The sequence below is a fragment of the Crocodylus porosus genome, unplaced genomic scaffold (genome assembly GCF_001723895.1).
Source record: "Crocodylus porosus isolate Cpor-Errol unplaced genomic scaffold, CroPor_comp1, whole genome shotgun sequence".
NCBI lineage: Eukaryota > Metazoa > Chordata > Crocodylia > Crocodylidae > Crocodylus > Crocodylus porosus.
The window spans coordinates 8,014,437-8,031,668 of NW_017728915.1; the positions used below are offsets into that span (position 1 = coordinate 8,014,437).

Consider the following 17,232-nt stretch of genomic DNA (forward strand, 5'->3'; position numbering starts at 1 on the left):
TTATGGTTTTCTCTTTTCTTTTTTTCTTTGCTAAATGCTTTTTGTCAAGCCATCTTCAAATAAAATCACACTAAAAAAGCCCTACAAAAAACACACTAAACAAAATAACAAAAATGAAGCAAAGGTCACAGCAAGGTCATTGCCAAGAAGTTGTCACTTACTGCCTGCTTCCAACTCTGGATTAATTCAAGGAACTCACCAGTCCTTGGTTAATGTGCCCAACCAATTGTATGCCACACACAAAAGAAGGGGAAAAATGTAATGAAAACATTTTAGAAAATCTGCATGACCTACACCAACACATAGATCTGACTGAAGGGCAGAAGTAGTTTCCCCATACATGCATGGTGCATGATGATTTATATGAGCTGACAACCTTTAAACTACATGCTAGTCAAAATAAACAGCTCTTATACAGTTAAATGCCCTTATGTTACTAACTGTACATAATTATCATAGGGATTGCATCTGTGTATGTATATGCTCACCTGTATGTATACATACATTTATTACATATACTGTAGATTTTTTCTTTTTTTCCCTCTTTAATTTAGTTATTTTAGATTGCCCTACATGTTGAATATTACATAGTCACTATCTTTGTCCTGACGTGTCCTCTCCTTTGTGTTGCAGAACCGCATGCATGAATCGCTGAAGCTGTTTGACAGTATCTGTAACAACAAATGGTTCACAGACACATCCATCATCCTCTTTCTAAACAAGAAGGACATTTTTGAGGAGAAAATTAAGAAATCTGCATTGACAATCTGCTTTCCTGAGTACACAGGTAATGAGAAATTTATGGAATTTTTGAAACTCATGGGCACAATAATGCTTGAAAAAGTGTGTGGGGCTTGGGGTAATAGGATACAGTGCCTCCTTTATCCTGGTCCAAGGTATGTCTCAAACTAAGACAACAAATATTTCAAGCCTGCAACCCTTAGCTAAAACTCCCTGAGACTTCTGTGAAAGTTTTCTTTGCATGAAGGCAGTAGACAGACCTCCCATTGGCTGACAAAGATACATGGCCACCATTACTAAATCATCAGCATGGGTGCCACTAGCTGACACCTGTGTAGCAGTTTCAGCAGCAAGATCAAGAACTAAATGAGCTTGGCATCGTATAATGTCATCACTGCTGGTAGCTGGCGCAGTCTGGTGTAAGTTTGAAGAAGCTGGGCTGTTTGTCACAAAGTGACAGAACCTTAATGAGTATTGTGGTTCAGCAGAGAAAATTCAGTAGATTTTTTACATTTAAGAAAGTCACTATAATTTGGTAGGCAATATGGAAAAGCAAGTGACAGACCATGATCAAGTAAAACCTAATCAGGATTAAAGCAAGAAAACACTCCATTTTACCCTCTTCACATACTACCAAATTGATTTACTAGCTTCCAAGCACTATGTAGAAAGTTGCTGCTGTTTTAGCCCAGTGGCAACTATGCGTTATGTATCCCCTGTGTCAACCACAGGGGATATTAGCTGTTGCAACCACCACCCAAAGACTACAAATCCTCTAGATAAAGCCATAGCAGATCAACTGTTTAGTTCTGCAGCCCCTAATTCAATCTTCAGTAGGACAGCTGTAATAGTGGTCATCATATTGGAAGTAGAAGTTTGGTAAGGATGTGCTTGCCCCTCAAAGATGAAATGGAAAATAAGTTATCTTGAAAAATCAGACCACAGGTGCCACAACAGAGCAGTGCACAAGAGGCCCCACTTTCCTCTGGGCTGGCTGTCTCATATCTGACTAGCTGGCAATTAAAATGTTTCATCTTGCAAAGTTGGTAAGTTCCATCTACTGCTCCATGATGCATCTCCCAGTCTTCCAGAAACCCTCATTTAGAGTCTGAGACAGCTTTAAAATAACTATTTATCATACTGAATTATTTAATCTTACCAGAGACATCTGGATGAATCAAACTGTCAGACATAAAGGCAGACTGCTTTGGCAATAAATGTAGTTGTGAACTAGGTCTATCAAGAGAGTCTCATATTTCTGGGCATGCCAACAGATTATTAACCATAGTTTCCTGTACCTAACCGCTTGATTCCCACTATAAATGGACGAGTGATCCATCATTTTTTTCTGTGCTGAATAGTAAATTAATATTGAACCTTTTGAATTCAAAAGAGATTCTGTAGCTTAGGCTTTTGGAGAAATCTCAGCTATTTACCTGCTAACTAAAAACCTAGGGCAACAAAGGATTTTCTGTACTTAAAGTCCTTGAGGGCTAATTTTAATGAACTTCTGAAGTATGAACGAATGTGTAGGCCTGTTGTGGAATTAATGAAGTTGCCTAGAAATGTAAGGCCAGAAGGAACCTCAAGAGGTCGTCTAGTCCTTCCCCCTGGTCTGAGGCAAAATCAGATGTACCCAAACTATGCTTGACAGATGTGTGTTTAACCTGTTCTTAACTGTCCTTAGTGACAGAATTCTCCAGTCTCCCTAGTTAACTTATTCAAGTGTTTAATTATTCTCATAGTTAAAAAGTTTCCTTATTATCTAATCTATATTACTTAGTGCAAATTAAGTCAATAACTACTTCTCCTACTGATGGTAAGCATGGAAAACACCTGATCAGCATCCTTATAAATAAATGATATTTGCAAACTTACTACGCCCCTTTTAGTTTTCCCCTTCCTAAACTAAACAAACCCAGTTCTTTTAGCCTTTCCTTATAGCTCACATTTTATAATCCTTCATTTCAGTTGCTCACCTGTAACCCCGTTCTTAAGGGATTCTCATGGTTATTTTTAATTACATGGACATATAGATGGTAGACAGATTACAACAGAATATAATTTATTTTTCTATACAGCCTTTCATACTAAAGGTAACTCAATGCAACTGCATTGATTCAATACCAGAGGCTATATCAGCAGCAGCCAAACAAGCAGGGAAAAACAAAGAAGGGTATGTGCAGACATTACATTTAGATAAACCTAACTAGTCAAGTGCTTATCTGTCTGGACATTCAGAGAGGTTGCATGAAGCACAAATGGTGGCCCTGATCTAAATTCATTCACCTGAGGACGTGAACTAAGTTAGACTGGGAACAGGTTACCCTGATCTAGTAAACGCCTTCACACATTTGGAAAGCAACCCCAGGGCTGAGAGAGTGCAGCCACTCACCTCAGCTCCAAGGCTGAGCTCTTCCTACCCCCCTGACCCTGGGGGCGCTATTTTTAGTCCCCAGACCTCCACCCCTGCAGACAGACACCTCCCCAGGCTCTTGCTAGCTCCCCTGATTCCACCTGCCCCTCCCCCACCCCAACTTACTTGTACTGGGCTCCTGGCATCACTCCCAGTATCAGTGAACATGCACACGGCTACTCCAAATGTATGATCATCATGTGGCTTAAAGTAAATCACACGATCACAGGTCAATGCAACAAACATCTGCACACATCATAAAGTTTTAAGTCACTTCTGCAGTGCCCTCAGTTCTGAGCCTAGCTGGCAGCCTTATATAATTCAGAGTATCCTACAGACTGCTCTAAATTGTAGAGATCACAAAGCACTACTCTGGAAGTGGGAACTACCAGAATGTAAGGAAAGCCTCAGCCTCAGCCTCAGCCTCAGCCTCATGCATTATTTTCCCCTTTTGCTGCACCACTATCAGCAGTCAGGAGTGGAGGGCATCAGAGCCAATACACAGGTTCTGAATGATCTAGGAATTGCCCTAATAAGAAAGAAAGCTTGGAGGGCTGGATTGCCTAACTTCTGGGCTGCTTTGTGTTGCCAAAACAGTGCACAACAGTGCTGTTGCAGGACACAATTAGGGTTAGTTGTGTGTTCAATGTGCAGACAAACACAGCAGTCAATGTGCAAAGAGAAATAACTCCTACCCAGGCTTGGTCTTGGAGGCTTTGCTTTTTTAGAAAGATAGAAGAATATCAAAAACCATAAGGATAACCATGCAGTTTTAGTCAATAATCTGCCATCTTGTTCTAACTGCCTCAAAACTCAGTGGAAGCCTTTTCATTGACTTTATTGGGAGCAAGTAAAAGAAGGAACCAACATGTAAGAGCCCACCTTCACATGAGACTCTTTCAGTCTCTGGTTCAGCCATTCAGAGTTTAATTTTAAGTACTTTTTTTTTCTTACTTTGGAACCTAACTCTAAGCTTGAAGTTAATTCATGCAGAACCATTTGCGCAACAGGGCCTCCATTGCCAAGATGAGATTTCAGTGGGAGCAAATGCTAGAGAAGGTGAACTAGCACGGGAGTCCCAGGAAGCTGGCATTGTGGAAAAGCAACATGATATGGAGAGTTGCGCTAGAATTCAAAAGGAATAATTGATAAGCCTATAAATCACACAGAAGGCTTATAAGATGAAAAAGTTGGTTACACAAAATGCTTTTAATAAAATGAAGTATCAGTATCAAGTGACAATTATTTCTGCTGACTGACATAGAACTGTTACACGAATACATCCACAAAGGTGCCTTTTTATGCTAAAGCTCCGTCCATTTCTTTCTCCTTAATTTACCTAGGCTTTTAACTAATGCACAATACTTAGCAAAGCAGCATCAGAATCACAGGGGTGCACTTTATCATGAGTCAGAGTTATTGATCCTCCATTGCTCTCGGTGGGAATCCGATGATTAAATCCTTACGCTGACAAGCAGCGTGCTGACAAATTTTCCCTTCATAAAAAATCCCTTATAGTCATACTGGCATGACAAACAAATAATATGGGAGTTGAATCCCTGTAATATTTATTGAGCCCCTAGGGTAGAAACAGGTCCCTGTTAAGCATTTTATTTAAGCACACATTCGTCAGCAAGCACAGGCTTAATTTCCACTGACAACAAAAATGGGCATGAACATGTGCTTAAGTGCTCAGTTGAATAAGAGCTTTAGACTCTACTTTAAAAAAGTCAGCCACATACGGGACTTTCTCTGAAAATATATAATAATGTTTATTTATTTAGAAATAATGCGTAATAATGGCTCAACTTCAACCCATGAGGACCCTGGAATTCTTCACTAAAAAAATCACATGCCACCAGCAATAAAATGTAGTCACCTCTGGAGCTTAACAGATGAAAACACTTTAACAGCAGTGGTACTCAATCTTCTGGACCCAGGGGACAAAGGAGTAGCATGGGGGCCAGTCCACAGGCGAGATCCTACACAGAGTAGGTTCCTGGATCTCCTACACAGAATAGATTACAGATGCACAGGACTGAGGCAACACACATGCAGAGCCCTGCTATCCAGACAGTGGGGCTCCCCACAGGTCCAGAAATTTGGCAGCAGGAAAGCAGCAATTAAGACTCCTCTGCCGCCAAGTTTTTGGACCTGTGAAGAGTTCTGAGGTCCAGGTTACATGGCTGTGTGGGCTGGATCTGGCCCACAGGCCAGATGCTGAGCACCCCTGCTTTACAGAGATTGTCAGTTCCAGACAAACATTAAGAACCTAGGCACATGGCCTGACCAAATGGAATCGTGTGGAAATGGAATGAATTATCTACCCTGGAATCTGGCCCGGAAAATATAAATAAATAAACAGGAAAACGGGATATTTACATGCTGCCCCCCTGCTGAACTTTTTAAAACAAAATGTGATCAGTATAAACACATATGTACTAAAAGCCTTTATATACAGAAGACATATGCAAACACCTAGTGTTTTTCTTGATATAGCATGAGCTGTACTGTCACCAAAAAGGTGACTGCTGCAGTGACATGAAACAGCCACTAGATTTGAATGAAAACAGGAACTCTGTTTGTGAACAAGTTTCAGATTGCACATGAAATGTGTTGTGAAAAATCTATCCCATTTTCTTTTACATCTGAAATGTCAACAACAATTTTCGTGAATATTTGAAAATAAAATGACAACTATAACACTGGTCAAAAAGAGGGGATGATTTTTTCATAAACATGAGTAAAAACGTTTGTAAAAACAGACCACCATGTCTTTCCACCAAATTTTGAACACTCTGAAGATGAACAGCCTGTCCCCTTTCCTGTGCAATCACTGTTTTTTGACAACATTGCATAGAATTCCTTCTACTTCCTTCTTCAGAATGAACTTAATGATTAGTGACCTCATCCTCTACATCACTGACTGCCCATACATTTTACCTCAGTACACTATAATATACAAAACCATATCTGGGATCACACAGTGGAATCCCACAGTGGCATCAGCTCCAGTTTTGTACCAGTGTAACTCCACTTATCTTTACTCAGGGAATCAGTGGCATAGATTGTTTTGAATATAGCTTAGGAAGCCCAACAGGCCAGTAAAAAGCCAACCATATTTGTCCAAAATGCTAATACATGTCCATGTCTTTAGTAAAAACTGATTCAAGCCCGGTGTTCAGAATTGTTTTAATGTGCTTTCCCCAATCTTTCTGGATTCTCTTTTAGGCCCTAACTCTTTCACAGAGGCTGTGGCTTACATCCAGTCTCAGTATGAGAGCAAGAACAAGTCCCCCAACAAGGAGATCTACACACACATCACCTGTGCCACTGATACCAACAACATCCAGTTCGTCTTCGATGCAGTGACAGATGTTATCATTGCCAACAACCTGCGCGGATGCGGACTCTACTAAACCCTTCTTCTCTGTCTCCTCTCCCTACGTACACCTGGAAACACTCCCATTCAGGTTGATGGGTTTCTCTTACCCTTCCCCCACTCCCAAAAGATAAGATGGAGAAGATGATAAAAAATTACATAAACTCCCCTCCTTTTTCTGTCCCCAAGAACCTCTGAAGAAAGGTCTGCTTTCCCCTAGCCACCCCTTTTTAAAAAAAATTCCTCTGTTACATCTGTTTTCACCTTGTTCAGTTTCAGGAATGGCAGCCAGTGTTCATGATACCGCAGAGGGAGCTAAAACTATCTCTGCATTTCAGCTGCCAAAAAAGGCTCATTCATGAAAACAAAATCAATTTCTCAGAGCTGTATGACTAGCTTACATCAAAATTAAAATCTGAAATTTAAACACTTTTTTATTTGCCTAAAATTGAGGTATATTTTAATTTCCATTGTTGTTTATGTTTTTCTTAAATTCTCTCTGGATACTCCAGATGAAAGGTAATCACTTTGGAGGCACTTTCTGGCACCAGCTTCTATTCCAAAGTTGAAAGGGTCAATTTAGGAAACAGAGACAATAGTTTGATACTAGATTTTTTTTCTTTTAGAAAAATATTTGGATACATGAAACAGCTGTAATGATGTTTGCTGGTGTCGGTTAAGACAGGCCCAGTAACAGAAGCTACTAAGCATTGTAAAATGTTTGTTACCTATAACAGTTTTACCTCAAGTTTTCAAAATTAACGTTAAAATATTTCTCTAGTATTTTCAATAACCCATTCTGATTCTACATATATCCTTATTCTCTTCACTTGATACTGCAGAGCTACCGTACTGTAACTGGGCAACTGCTAGATATTTGTTTAACAACCCTCATGTAACGAGACATTAGCAACAAGCATTGTTCCGAGTGAAGTCCTGAATCATGTACGTTTCCTGGTATGACTAAGTATAAACAAAATACACACTGGGCCCTGTTCTTTCCTGCATCCAGGTTCTGGTCAGCACAGGTCTATCAGGAAACTAGTTATGGTTTCCTGATGCAGTGCCAGCCCAACACCAGCATTAGTTAGATCATGTGGGGCCACAGGTGTAACTTTAAATTTTGGTGCCCAGGGCAGTGTTGGGAGGGAGTGCTTATCTCCCCATGAAGACTGCAGCAATGCCAGCATGGCCTTGGCACAAGCTCCCAACACAGCTGTTGCAGCAGCACACGCTCCTGGGGCCTGCCTTTCTGGCATCCTCTCTGAATCGACATCCAGAGCTAGTGCCCAAGTTATGCCACTATCTGAGGGGTTTGCTGTAAGCTGTATCACTGCCCTTAGGACTCCAAAGGATCTTAAGCCTGGAAGAATTAGCATGGCAGAACTGTGCTCCTTGGTGCCTTCAGCTATGCACACTGTGCCCTCTCTCCTCAGGTAGCCCACCCCTAAGCTTGAGCAGAAGCAGGTGGATGACACAGGAGCCAGCTCTGCCAGATTCACATCAGCAATAAATTTCCCAGTGTAAAGGCAATTTTCATTGGCCATTCCCAAAAGGAATCCCTGGGCATGAAGTGTCCAGGGAGCTTTTCACTGTATTCCTGTTTGCATCTTTGTCCACCTCAATACCTTTAAAAATCTGACCTATAAGAGATTAAATCTTATTGATTGTCAGCAAGCATTAAGCTTCTAAACTGCCTCACCAGTTTTCAGGTAGAACTGAGGCTCCTATATCCTATAGCCACTTTTTAAAATTTACCATCACCTTCAGCAATTACAAAGTTGCTAAGGGGCAGATTTTTAAAACATATTTAGACATGTAAAGTTGCAAATTGGAGTACATGTATTTTCAAACACACTGAGGACCAGATTCTGTTCTACTTATTAGGTGTGTAAGTGGTTTTAAGTGCCTAAATGCTATTTTGTTCCTTCCAGCTCAAGTCCCTGGAAAACACTTAATGCAAAAGTGGTAGTTCCTCCTTCTCCTTGCTTTTTTATGACTCAGTCTTAAGGTATGTTACAAAAGTAGCTGCATTAATGGATCTTCTGGACTTGAATAGGATAGAATGGAATCACACTTAGGTTCCTAAGACCACTTAGAAAGAAAAGAGTCTGGCCTAGTGGTGCTTTTCATCTTTAGGCACCTAATTTCTTTAAAAATCTGCTGGAAATTTCTTAGCTTCTTTAGACCTACCCAAAACATGCAGTTTACCTATGTTAGCACACACCCCTGTCACCATGAAAAAGGAGTCCTACATTTTTGTGGAACATTTTTCAGTGTCCTTTAGTTATCAGCCTCATATCTGAAGAACATTCTGTAGCTACTGTTGTTAGTAAGGATTCCGAAGAAAATAATCTGCCTTTATTTATATTTATTTGGTCAACAGATGCCTTGCTTTAATTTGACCTTTGGCCTCTGAAGCCAGGAGAACCAACAGCCATACCACCAGAAACTGGGACAGTAGCAAGGGCTGACCTTCTACCAGAGAGCTGTAGTCGCAGGTAGGGTGAGGGCTAAAAATCAGTGAGGAGTTTGAGACCCTAATTAAGTGTTGAGTTTAGTCTGTTATAGAAAATTATAGCTCACTATGCATCTACTTCAGTAGTGTTCAGACCTGGGATTTTGGTTTAGACTTTTTTTCTCTGCTCTGTCTATGTCGATGCACATGCATATGGAAAAAAATTATAAACATTCCCTTTAACCATAATTTTAATATATATATATATATATAAATTACATGAGTTGTTTAAACCAGTGGTGCTCAACCTTCCAGCCCCACATGCCATGAGTGGTGCAAGGAAGGTCTGTGGGCTGGATCCTGCATGAAGTCAGGCCCCATGCATCCGACTGGACCTTGCATTGGACTGGCCCCACACCCTCAAGCTACATTCACTCAGCCACCAACAAGGATCCCCACAGGCTCTGAAATTTGGTGTCTGGGAAACAGCAATTCATACTTCTTTTGGCAGGTCCCCTGCTGCCAAGGTTTTTGGATCCAAGGGGAGCCCTGAAAGCTTGATGACATGGCTCTGCAGGCTGGGGATTGAGCACCCTTGGTTTATACCCAAGGCAGCTTTGTTATGGGAGTGGCAACAGGAAGCTAACATGATCAAAGCAATAGAGTGGGAAGGGAGAATGTAAGATAGAGGGACAGAAGTGGAGGGTGACAGGTGTGCAGAGGACAGATTTGGAGAGTGAAGTAAGATGGAGCAGGGGGGCTAATGAGGATCAGAAGAACAAAGTCTGCAGGTATAAGGGTGAAAAATAAAACCTGGCAGTGATTCAGTGGCTTGCTGCCACCACCAGGGGCCAGAGTGCTTGGGTGTTTGTCCTTGCAGTGATAGTGTGCAGCTGAAGTGAAGACAGTAGCATGAGAGGAGATATAGAGTTCAGCATGCTCCTACTGCTGCTGACAGGCACTTCTGAGGAAGCTTAAAGCTCCACCTTAAAAGACTTTGTGGACGTCCCAAGTGGCATCAATGAGAGGAAATCACATTTCAGGATCCCCTGTATCATGTTGCCTTGGAAGGGAGGACAAGAGGGATCCTGCTGATCCCTAGCTCTGTATCACAGATCTGTCATTTTGTACATGGACCCATTGGCTTGATCTGTGATTCTGATCTGTGTGAGCCTGTACCTGATAGCTCTGGACAAGGTCAAGTTCTATGACAGAAAATATACTGGTTTTCATGGCCCAAAAGCTGATGGTTGGCTAAGAAGGATAATACAGGAAACCCTCGGTATTTGCGGGTTCAGCATTCGCAGTTTCAAATATATGTGGATGCCTAACCCACATTTTAAATATAATTTAAACACTTACCAGAGCTCCCCAGGAGCTCCTGCCGCTGCCGCCACGCTCCTGCCGCCGCCACCAGAGCCATGCCTCCCCAGCTGCCTATTCGCAGATTTTGCCATTCACAGGGATCACAGGAACATATCCCCCGTGAATGGTGAGGGTCACCTGTATTAGGCTACTCCCTGCACCTCTTCCCCCTCCATTTTGCTAACTAGAGATGCTGAACTGGTTTGTTAAAAAATAAGAGCCAGACCAGACCTCTACTCTTTTAAAAGCTGTATACATTGGGTTCCTCTCCTAGACTCAAGTTCACATTACTTTTAAAGACCATTACAATACAGTGTGATTCCATCAACATACTACAGCAGTTAGTGTGCTATAAATGCCATGCTAGAGACCCAGAGCAGGCTTAGGTCCTTGAATGACTTCTGTATTCAGTTTTCATGAACTCTCATTCCCAGGGTATTCTGGAGTGCCTTTGACACAGATGAGACCCAGATTTTCATTCAGCTTGTGTCCCCAGGCCCAAAAATGATGACTGGCCTAACTGGTCAGCATAGCCAGTTTGGCTTCAGTAGGTGGCAATCAGTGAAAGAAACAAGCATGGTGAAAATGGCTGGTGATAACTGTAAGAGAAAAGATGTGAAGAGCAGAGAACAGAAGACTGAAGTTGGAAAGGAGGAAGGAAAAGGATCTGAATGAGTTGCCAAAGGTGGGGGGGGGGGGGGGGGGGGAAGCAGATGAGGAAAAGAGTGATACATGAAGAACTGGAAAGTCTCAGTCCAGGAAATTTAGATTTTCCAAGGGCTTCTGTGATATCTGTGACTAACCTGCACCAATAATTCTGCCAAACAGTGTCCTCAAGATATAAGAAATGAATAGGAAATCACATATTTTTAAAAGCATTACAAAATGATCACAGCCCAAACTAACATATCTCTAAAATCTAAAGTATTAAATAATATTTATTATTGTGTGTAGTCAACAGTCACTGCCTGGGAGGGCAGGTAACTGCAACAATAACAGCAATGGTTCCATTGTAGTTTTGTCTTTGCTCTTGGCTGGCAAAGAAGAATGAGCCTTCTTTCTCTCCATAGCCATAAAACAAAGTTCAGCCTATGCTTCAAAAATACCTCCCCGTGGAACAGCATTCATGAAGAGTCAGGCAGCTTGATTAGTATTCTTCTTCCAGCTTTTAAACCTCCTGTATCTACTTTCATAGATACTAACTCCGTAGTCAGTTTTGTATAATTCTAGCACCCTCTACAGTATTAGATCTAAAACAACAGGATACCACTCATGGATACAAGATATGCACATATAATTGCACTTATTTTAACCGGGATTTTTTTAAATCAGTGGAATGTGGTGTCTAATTCTCTTGGCCCCTTTTGAAAATCCCTTGAGCCCTGATACTGCAAAGACCTATTCAGTTGTTTAGTTAGTATTACTACCTTGTGATTGAAATCAGTGGAACTACCCATGAGACATGGTTAAGTCTGTGAAGGACCAGGAACTCAGTGTGTAAGCAGACAGTGTGGAGACAGGAAGACCACAGGAAAGTTAGACCAGCAACACCGGATGAGCCATTCTTCCTTCACTGAGGTTGTACTAGTAAAATAAAAATTTTGCAGCCTAATGAAAGCTGTGTAGTTGACTTGTTTTACTGCTCAAGGCAACATGCCCTGAAGAACCCTGTAGTTCTTCCTACATTGAAGGGCTTCTGGAAGGTGATAAATAACTTTGCAAAATCAAAGGAAAAAAAGACAACTATAACTCTTGTTTTGAGGGGTGTTTTGACAAGGGATGGAGAAAATGATATCAATCCTAAAATGTTGCCATTGTGCAACATCGATTTTGATTTCCCGATTTAGGGCCAAAAATCTGAATATTATAATCAACACATAGTTATAACCATGGAAGTGTACTAATATAGTGTAGGAGATGCACATAATCTGAACAATGACTCTGTGGAGCAACATCTGTTTATCTAATGATCTTTAATGTACAACGCTGGTCTCTAATCTCATGTGTAATTATTCAGCTCCAAACAAAATGCTAAACTTACTTAATGTTAAGGACCAAAGACTTTATCTGATTGACAGCAAGTAGAAAAGCATTGGCCTTTACTGAGTTGTAACAGAAGCAGCAATAGTACCACTTGCAGTTTGAGCTGGGGGGTTTTCCCCTAGCTGGGGGTGGGGTATTACCCTTTGTAGTAAGCAGAGTAATGAAATCTGTTCTTACGCTAGATGGTGCTAATTCATAGGGCCCAATTCTCTGCCACACTGCACCCTGTGTCATCATTTGTAAGCGCACAGAGTGCAGATTGCTGCCATTCTGATTAATAGAGTTTTCCACCCACTTTGTGCTCACGTAAGTTACACTACTTGATTGCAGAATAGCAGCATGTCAGGTCCATGAAAGTTTTACCTGGAATCAGATGCTCAAAGATTTAGAAAGATTAAAATAGTGTGTGGTGGGTCAGAGCAATCTCTTGCTCTTTACAGCAGATGGTTTGTGTCTCATGTATTTTGCACAGATTGATGTTACAGGGCTGATTCTATGGTCCGAACTCAGAATTTACTCAAGCAAAGTACCCGGTGAGATTAACAGGATATTTTGGCTGCAAAAGTTGTCAATAAAGACAGTAGGATTTTCTCCTGAATAATACTAGAGTTAGTCATAAACACCATCTTCAAGCAGTAGTTGATCAAATGTTGCTGCCGTTGCAATCTTTCCTGTGTTTGTACACAAGCATTTGCATTTTTGCCCTGCATGCACAGATCAATGCATGCCTAATTGGAATATTTGTATGCTTATTTGACTGGTGCACGTCCATAAAATCTTGACTTGCGCTCACTCACCTGATCATTTATTCATGAAGTAGGTTCCCAAGTAAGTATAGATCCAAGCTTACAGTTCAATTAGGCCTTTGCTGGGCATTTCCCACAGCTTTGCATAATGATGATGACATGATGGGGAGATACAGTAAGTGAGAAAAAAAGTGTAGTGGAAATCATCTTCAGCAGCATTTCAAAACCTAGGGGAAAGTTAGACTTCACTGAAATCAGTGGCAAAACTCCCTTGCATTTTTAATATGAGCAGGAACTCATCCATAATCCCTTAAAGGGAGTCAGTCGCTTTTGATTACTTCACACCTTGATGGGGGTAAGGGGAGGATATTTTAGGAAGCTGCTTTAATATACTCCATTAAAAGAAGAGATGGATTTTTTTTTAAATGTATGTATGCTGCCTTAGATTCCTCACTCCTTATGTAATTGCTGATGTCATATGACATTTCTTGGATAATGTTGGTGAAGTAAACAGAATTTAAATCAACTTGAACTACACTACTTAATAACATGGGAGCCTCCTCACTGTTATAATAATACAATTACACTTTACACATAGTTATGGCCAAGCAGTTTGGGCTCTCATTTCTGAGCTGTGAGTGCTAATTCTGCCCCTCTTGACATGAGCTTTTCTGTGGCTTTGAGCAGATCACTTAATTGCTCTTCCTCCATTTCCCCTTGTGTATTTATAGACTTTGCTTCCAAAATGGCATTATTCATCAGCAATCACCATCCTTCCTTCCAGTTCTTTTTTAATTGGTTGCCCTGTGCAGACAACATTTTACCCAATTCTTATTGTTTACTTAAGTGATATCAATAATTACATGTACAACATATAAATAAAATGTAAAAATACAGTCCACCTTTCCTAAAACCCTTTTACTGAACAATAAATAGGTCTTTCCTTACACTGCAGCATTCTACCTTCATCTCTCTCGGAGTCCCAGAATTAGTTTTACTTGCAACACATACACACATAAATAATATAGACTTTGTATCACATTGGTACCATTGCAACCAAATTAGGTTATGAGAGAAAATAAAGACATGAAAATCAACTAATGATTTTAACTGAATGTTGAAGCTAGTATGGAAATTTGCCATAGATTCTTTGCTGTTCCTTTAATGTATTTTGGAAGATACATTTTTTTTAAATTACTCAAATTATTAGATGAAGATGGTCATCACCTGAAAGTTCCAGAATGCAGAATTAGCATTAGCAAACCTGCGAAGAGCTGGCAGTAGCAGGGGGCAGGGAGGCAAAAGAAGAGAGGCTCCCAATTGGCTTCAGATCTTCAAGCTGATATAAATCAGCACAGATCTATTGAAATCAGTGGAACTACACTAATGGAGAATTTGGCCCACACTATGTGCAGCAGTATGCACACACTTAGTTCTCTTTGTTGAGTGTGCTAGTATGGTTTTCCATGAAAATGCAGCTTGGATGAGACAGTGGTTTCATCATACACTGAAAAACATTTTGTTAATGAGGGAGTTGGAGGCAGCAAATAAGTACTTAGATGGTTGTGCCACGCTTACTCCCTTACCATAGTATCTTACTGCATACAGTCTCATTGATATCAGTGGGATTCTTTGGGTGCATCTACACAAGATGCTGAATTCACAGTAGACTAATTCTACTGCAGATTAGTGCACCATGGCGAAAGCCATGCTGTTGTGATAATGTGCAGTAGAATTAATCTACAGCACATTAGTGTCTCTTAAAAGACACATGCTGGCACTACTGCACAGTAGTGCCAGTTGCTGTGCATTTAGTTAGTACCTGTTATTACCAGTACTAAACAATGTGCAGTAACCACAGTGCATTAATGCACATGTAGAGGTGTCCATTAGATAGTAAGTTACAACTCCCAGAAGGGTAGCACCATTTGGACCCCAGCAATAAAACTGCACTGCAAGTATATGTGTTGGAATATTCACATATATTTTTAAAGGCTAACTTGTCTTTAACACAGGGAGGTTACACTATCACCTTTGTATATAGACTGGGGAGTGTAGTCCAGAATCAAAGCAACATAAATGATCCAGCCGTCAGACTTTTCCTTACAGTCTCTTCTCTAGTGCATAGCTGCAAATTAATCATTTGGTCAGTTTTCCACCATCTCCCATGGAGAAACTATTCCAAAGACTGCTAGAAATGTGATTATAAAAATGAATCTATTGTAGAAATGTCTGTGGTCAAACCAGGAAGTCATGAAGCCACACTAGAGGTCACCCATGCTGAAATATGGTGAACTGCAGTAAATTTAGGCATAGTTATTAATTGCCATTTTCTGGGTAGTGATAGATTTTGAAAGATTGCCTCCTTTTAAATCTGTTACAACCCAGAGAGACTTGTCACAAGTTAAGCTATGTCCAAGTTACTGAATGACAAGAAGAAGCAGGAGCAATTCTAGACTGAAAGAGCTGCCTGCTAACTAATGCTAGGGCTACTAAAACTTTGATTTTGAAATATTGGTGGGAGTTCAAGTCTCAAGCACTGTGGAAGACACTGCAGGGGATCCATGCTAAATAATCAGATTACCTATCATTTGTGACAATGAAATGTACTTGGAACAGCCTCTTTCAGTAGAAGTCACGGTCCCAGGTTCTCACAAGCCCAGCAGCCCATAAGGCTAGCATCGTTAAGGCAAGCCAGTTTCCATAGCCAGTGGTGCAGAAAGGAGCAGTGAGACTGGCATAAATTCCAGCTGCCTTTGTCTCCTCCACAGGTGCCAATTACAGCAGGGTTGAGTAGGGTGGCCTTTGGCACAGGGCCAGATGGGCTCAAACTCATGTTTCCAGACCTGTAGAAAGATCACTTCACTACTTGGGCACCATCAATCGGCATAGGGAGAACAAAATCCAAAATAGAGTTGTAAAATTGAGCTTGATTAATGTAAACAGGATTATATGATATGGCTGCCTACAAATGCAGGCAACTGAAATGGATGAATCAAAGGCCCCTTCCAGTCCTATATTCCTATGTGATAGAACTCCAAAAGTAAGCTGGCACAGTAGAAGTTAAATGTGTTCATCTCCTTTCACATGATGTTGCAGAACAGCAAGACTGTGAAAGCTCCCATGTTGGATGTGGTGCCTTAAGGGCACTGCAGGTTTAGAGTGGCCCATTAGCTTCCCCACCTTCTGTGATGATAGTTCCATCCTTCTGAGCATTTAGACTGATTTTCCTCTTCTTGCCTTGCTGTGCCTCAGACTCTGAATGGCCACCAGCAGCAGCTGTTATGGTCTCAGCTATATCAGCCACCTCAGGGTGCACCAATCTGTTCATTCTTGTGTACAGTACTGGGACTAACAGAAGTGCCTTTTTCTATATCTCAAATACTGGTTGAAATGAGCAGTCTGCCTGTGGGTTGTTGGGGCTAGTCATAGAAATAGTAACCTTCAAACCCTGCTCTGTCATACAGGACACATAAAAAGAAAAGTTAGTTATGTGTGGAGAGGAGGAGTTTAGATCTGATCAGTGTGGGTAGGTACTGCTTGGATCCATCCTGACAGTAACCATTCCTAGAGACCAATGAGCTAACAGCATTGCTAGCAGCTGTCTAAAGTATGGCAGGGTAATAGGCTTCCTCAGTGGGATCTATTATCCTACTTGACTCCTTGATTTTTACCTGATAGGTCCTGAACTGTTCCAGTAAATGAAGGCTATACAGTTTGGGAAACTGTTTTAATACTGTACCCTATGGTGACCTTGTTACAGTTAGACAGATATTGAACTGGGATGTTAGCTATTAATATGCTAGGGTGCATTCCCATGAGTGGGAAATTGCATTCCCCAGAAACAACCCCTGCATGAATGCTCTGGCACATAGCAAGTTGCCCTAAGCAAGGTAGGGAAGGTTGGGGCCAGCACCTGGGCTGGCCCTAGCAGCTTTACCTGGGGTCCTTCCAGGGCTCCAGCAGTGGCAATCCAGGCACATGGAGCCTGGCCAGCAGCCAGAGCTCTGGCTGGCCAAGCTCTGGTTTCAGGCGGCACATGCTGCCACCACGTGTACCACCCTACCACCCTTTTTTTTTT

At 41.2% G+C, this 17,232-nt stretch overlaps 1 protein-coding gene and 1 long non-coding RNA gene across 2 annotated transcripts in view; one reads left to right on the forward strand and one right to left on the reverse strand.

Annotated features, from left to right (window-relative positions):
* LOC109310332 (guanine nucleotide-binding protein G(o) subunit alpha) overlaps positions 1-7,536 on the forward strand; it is a 215,058-nt gene extending 207,522 nt beyond the window's left edge. The window contains exons 6-7 of the mRNA XM_019535414.1: positions 634-787; positions 6,389-7,536. Of these exons, the coding sequence (XP_019390959.1) occupies positions 634-787; positions 6,389-6,576 (342 nt within the window). The 3' untranslated portion in view covers positions 6,577-7,536. The remainder of the gene's footprint in view (positions 1-633; positions 788-6,388) is intronic.
* Positions 7,537-11,131: 3,595 nt separating this feature from the next.
* Positions 11,132-17,232, reverse strand: part of LOC109310478 — an 18,788-nt gene continuing 12,687 nt past the window's right edge. The window contains exon 3 of the long non-coding RNA XR_002101213.1: positions 11,132-11,548. This is a non-coding gene — a long non-coding RNA (uncharacterized LOC109310478). The remainder of the gene's footprint in view (positions 11,549-17,232) is intronic.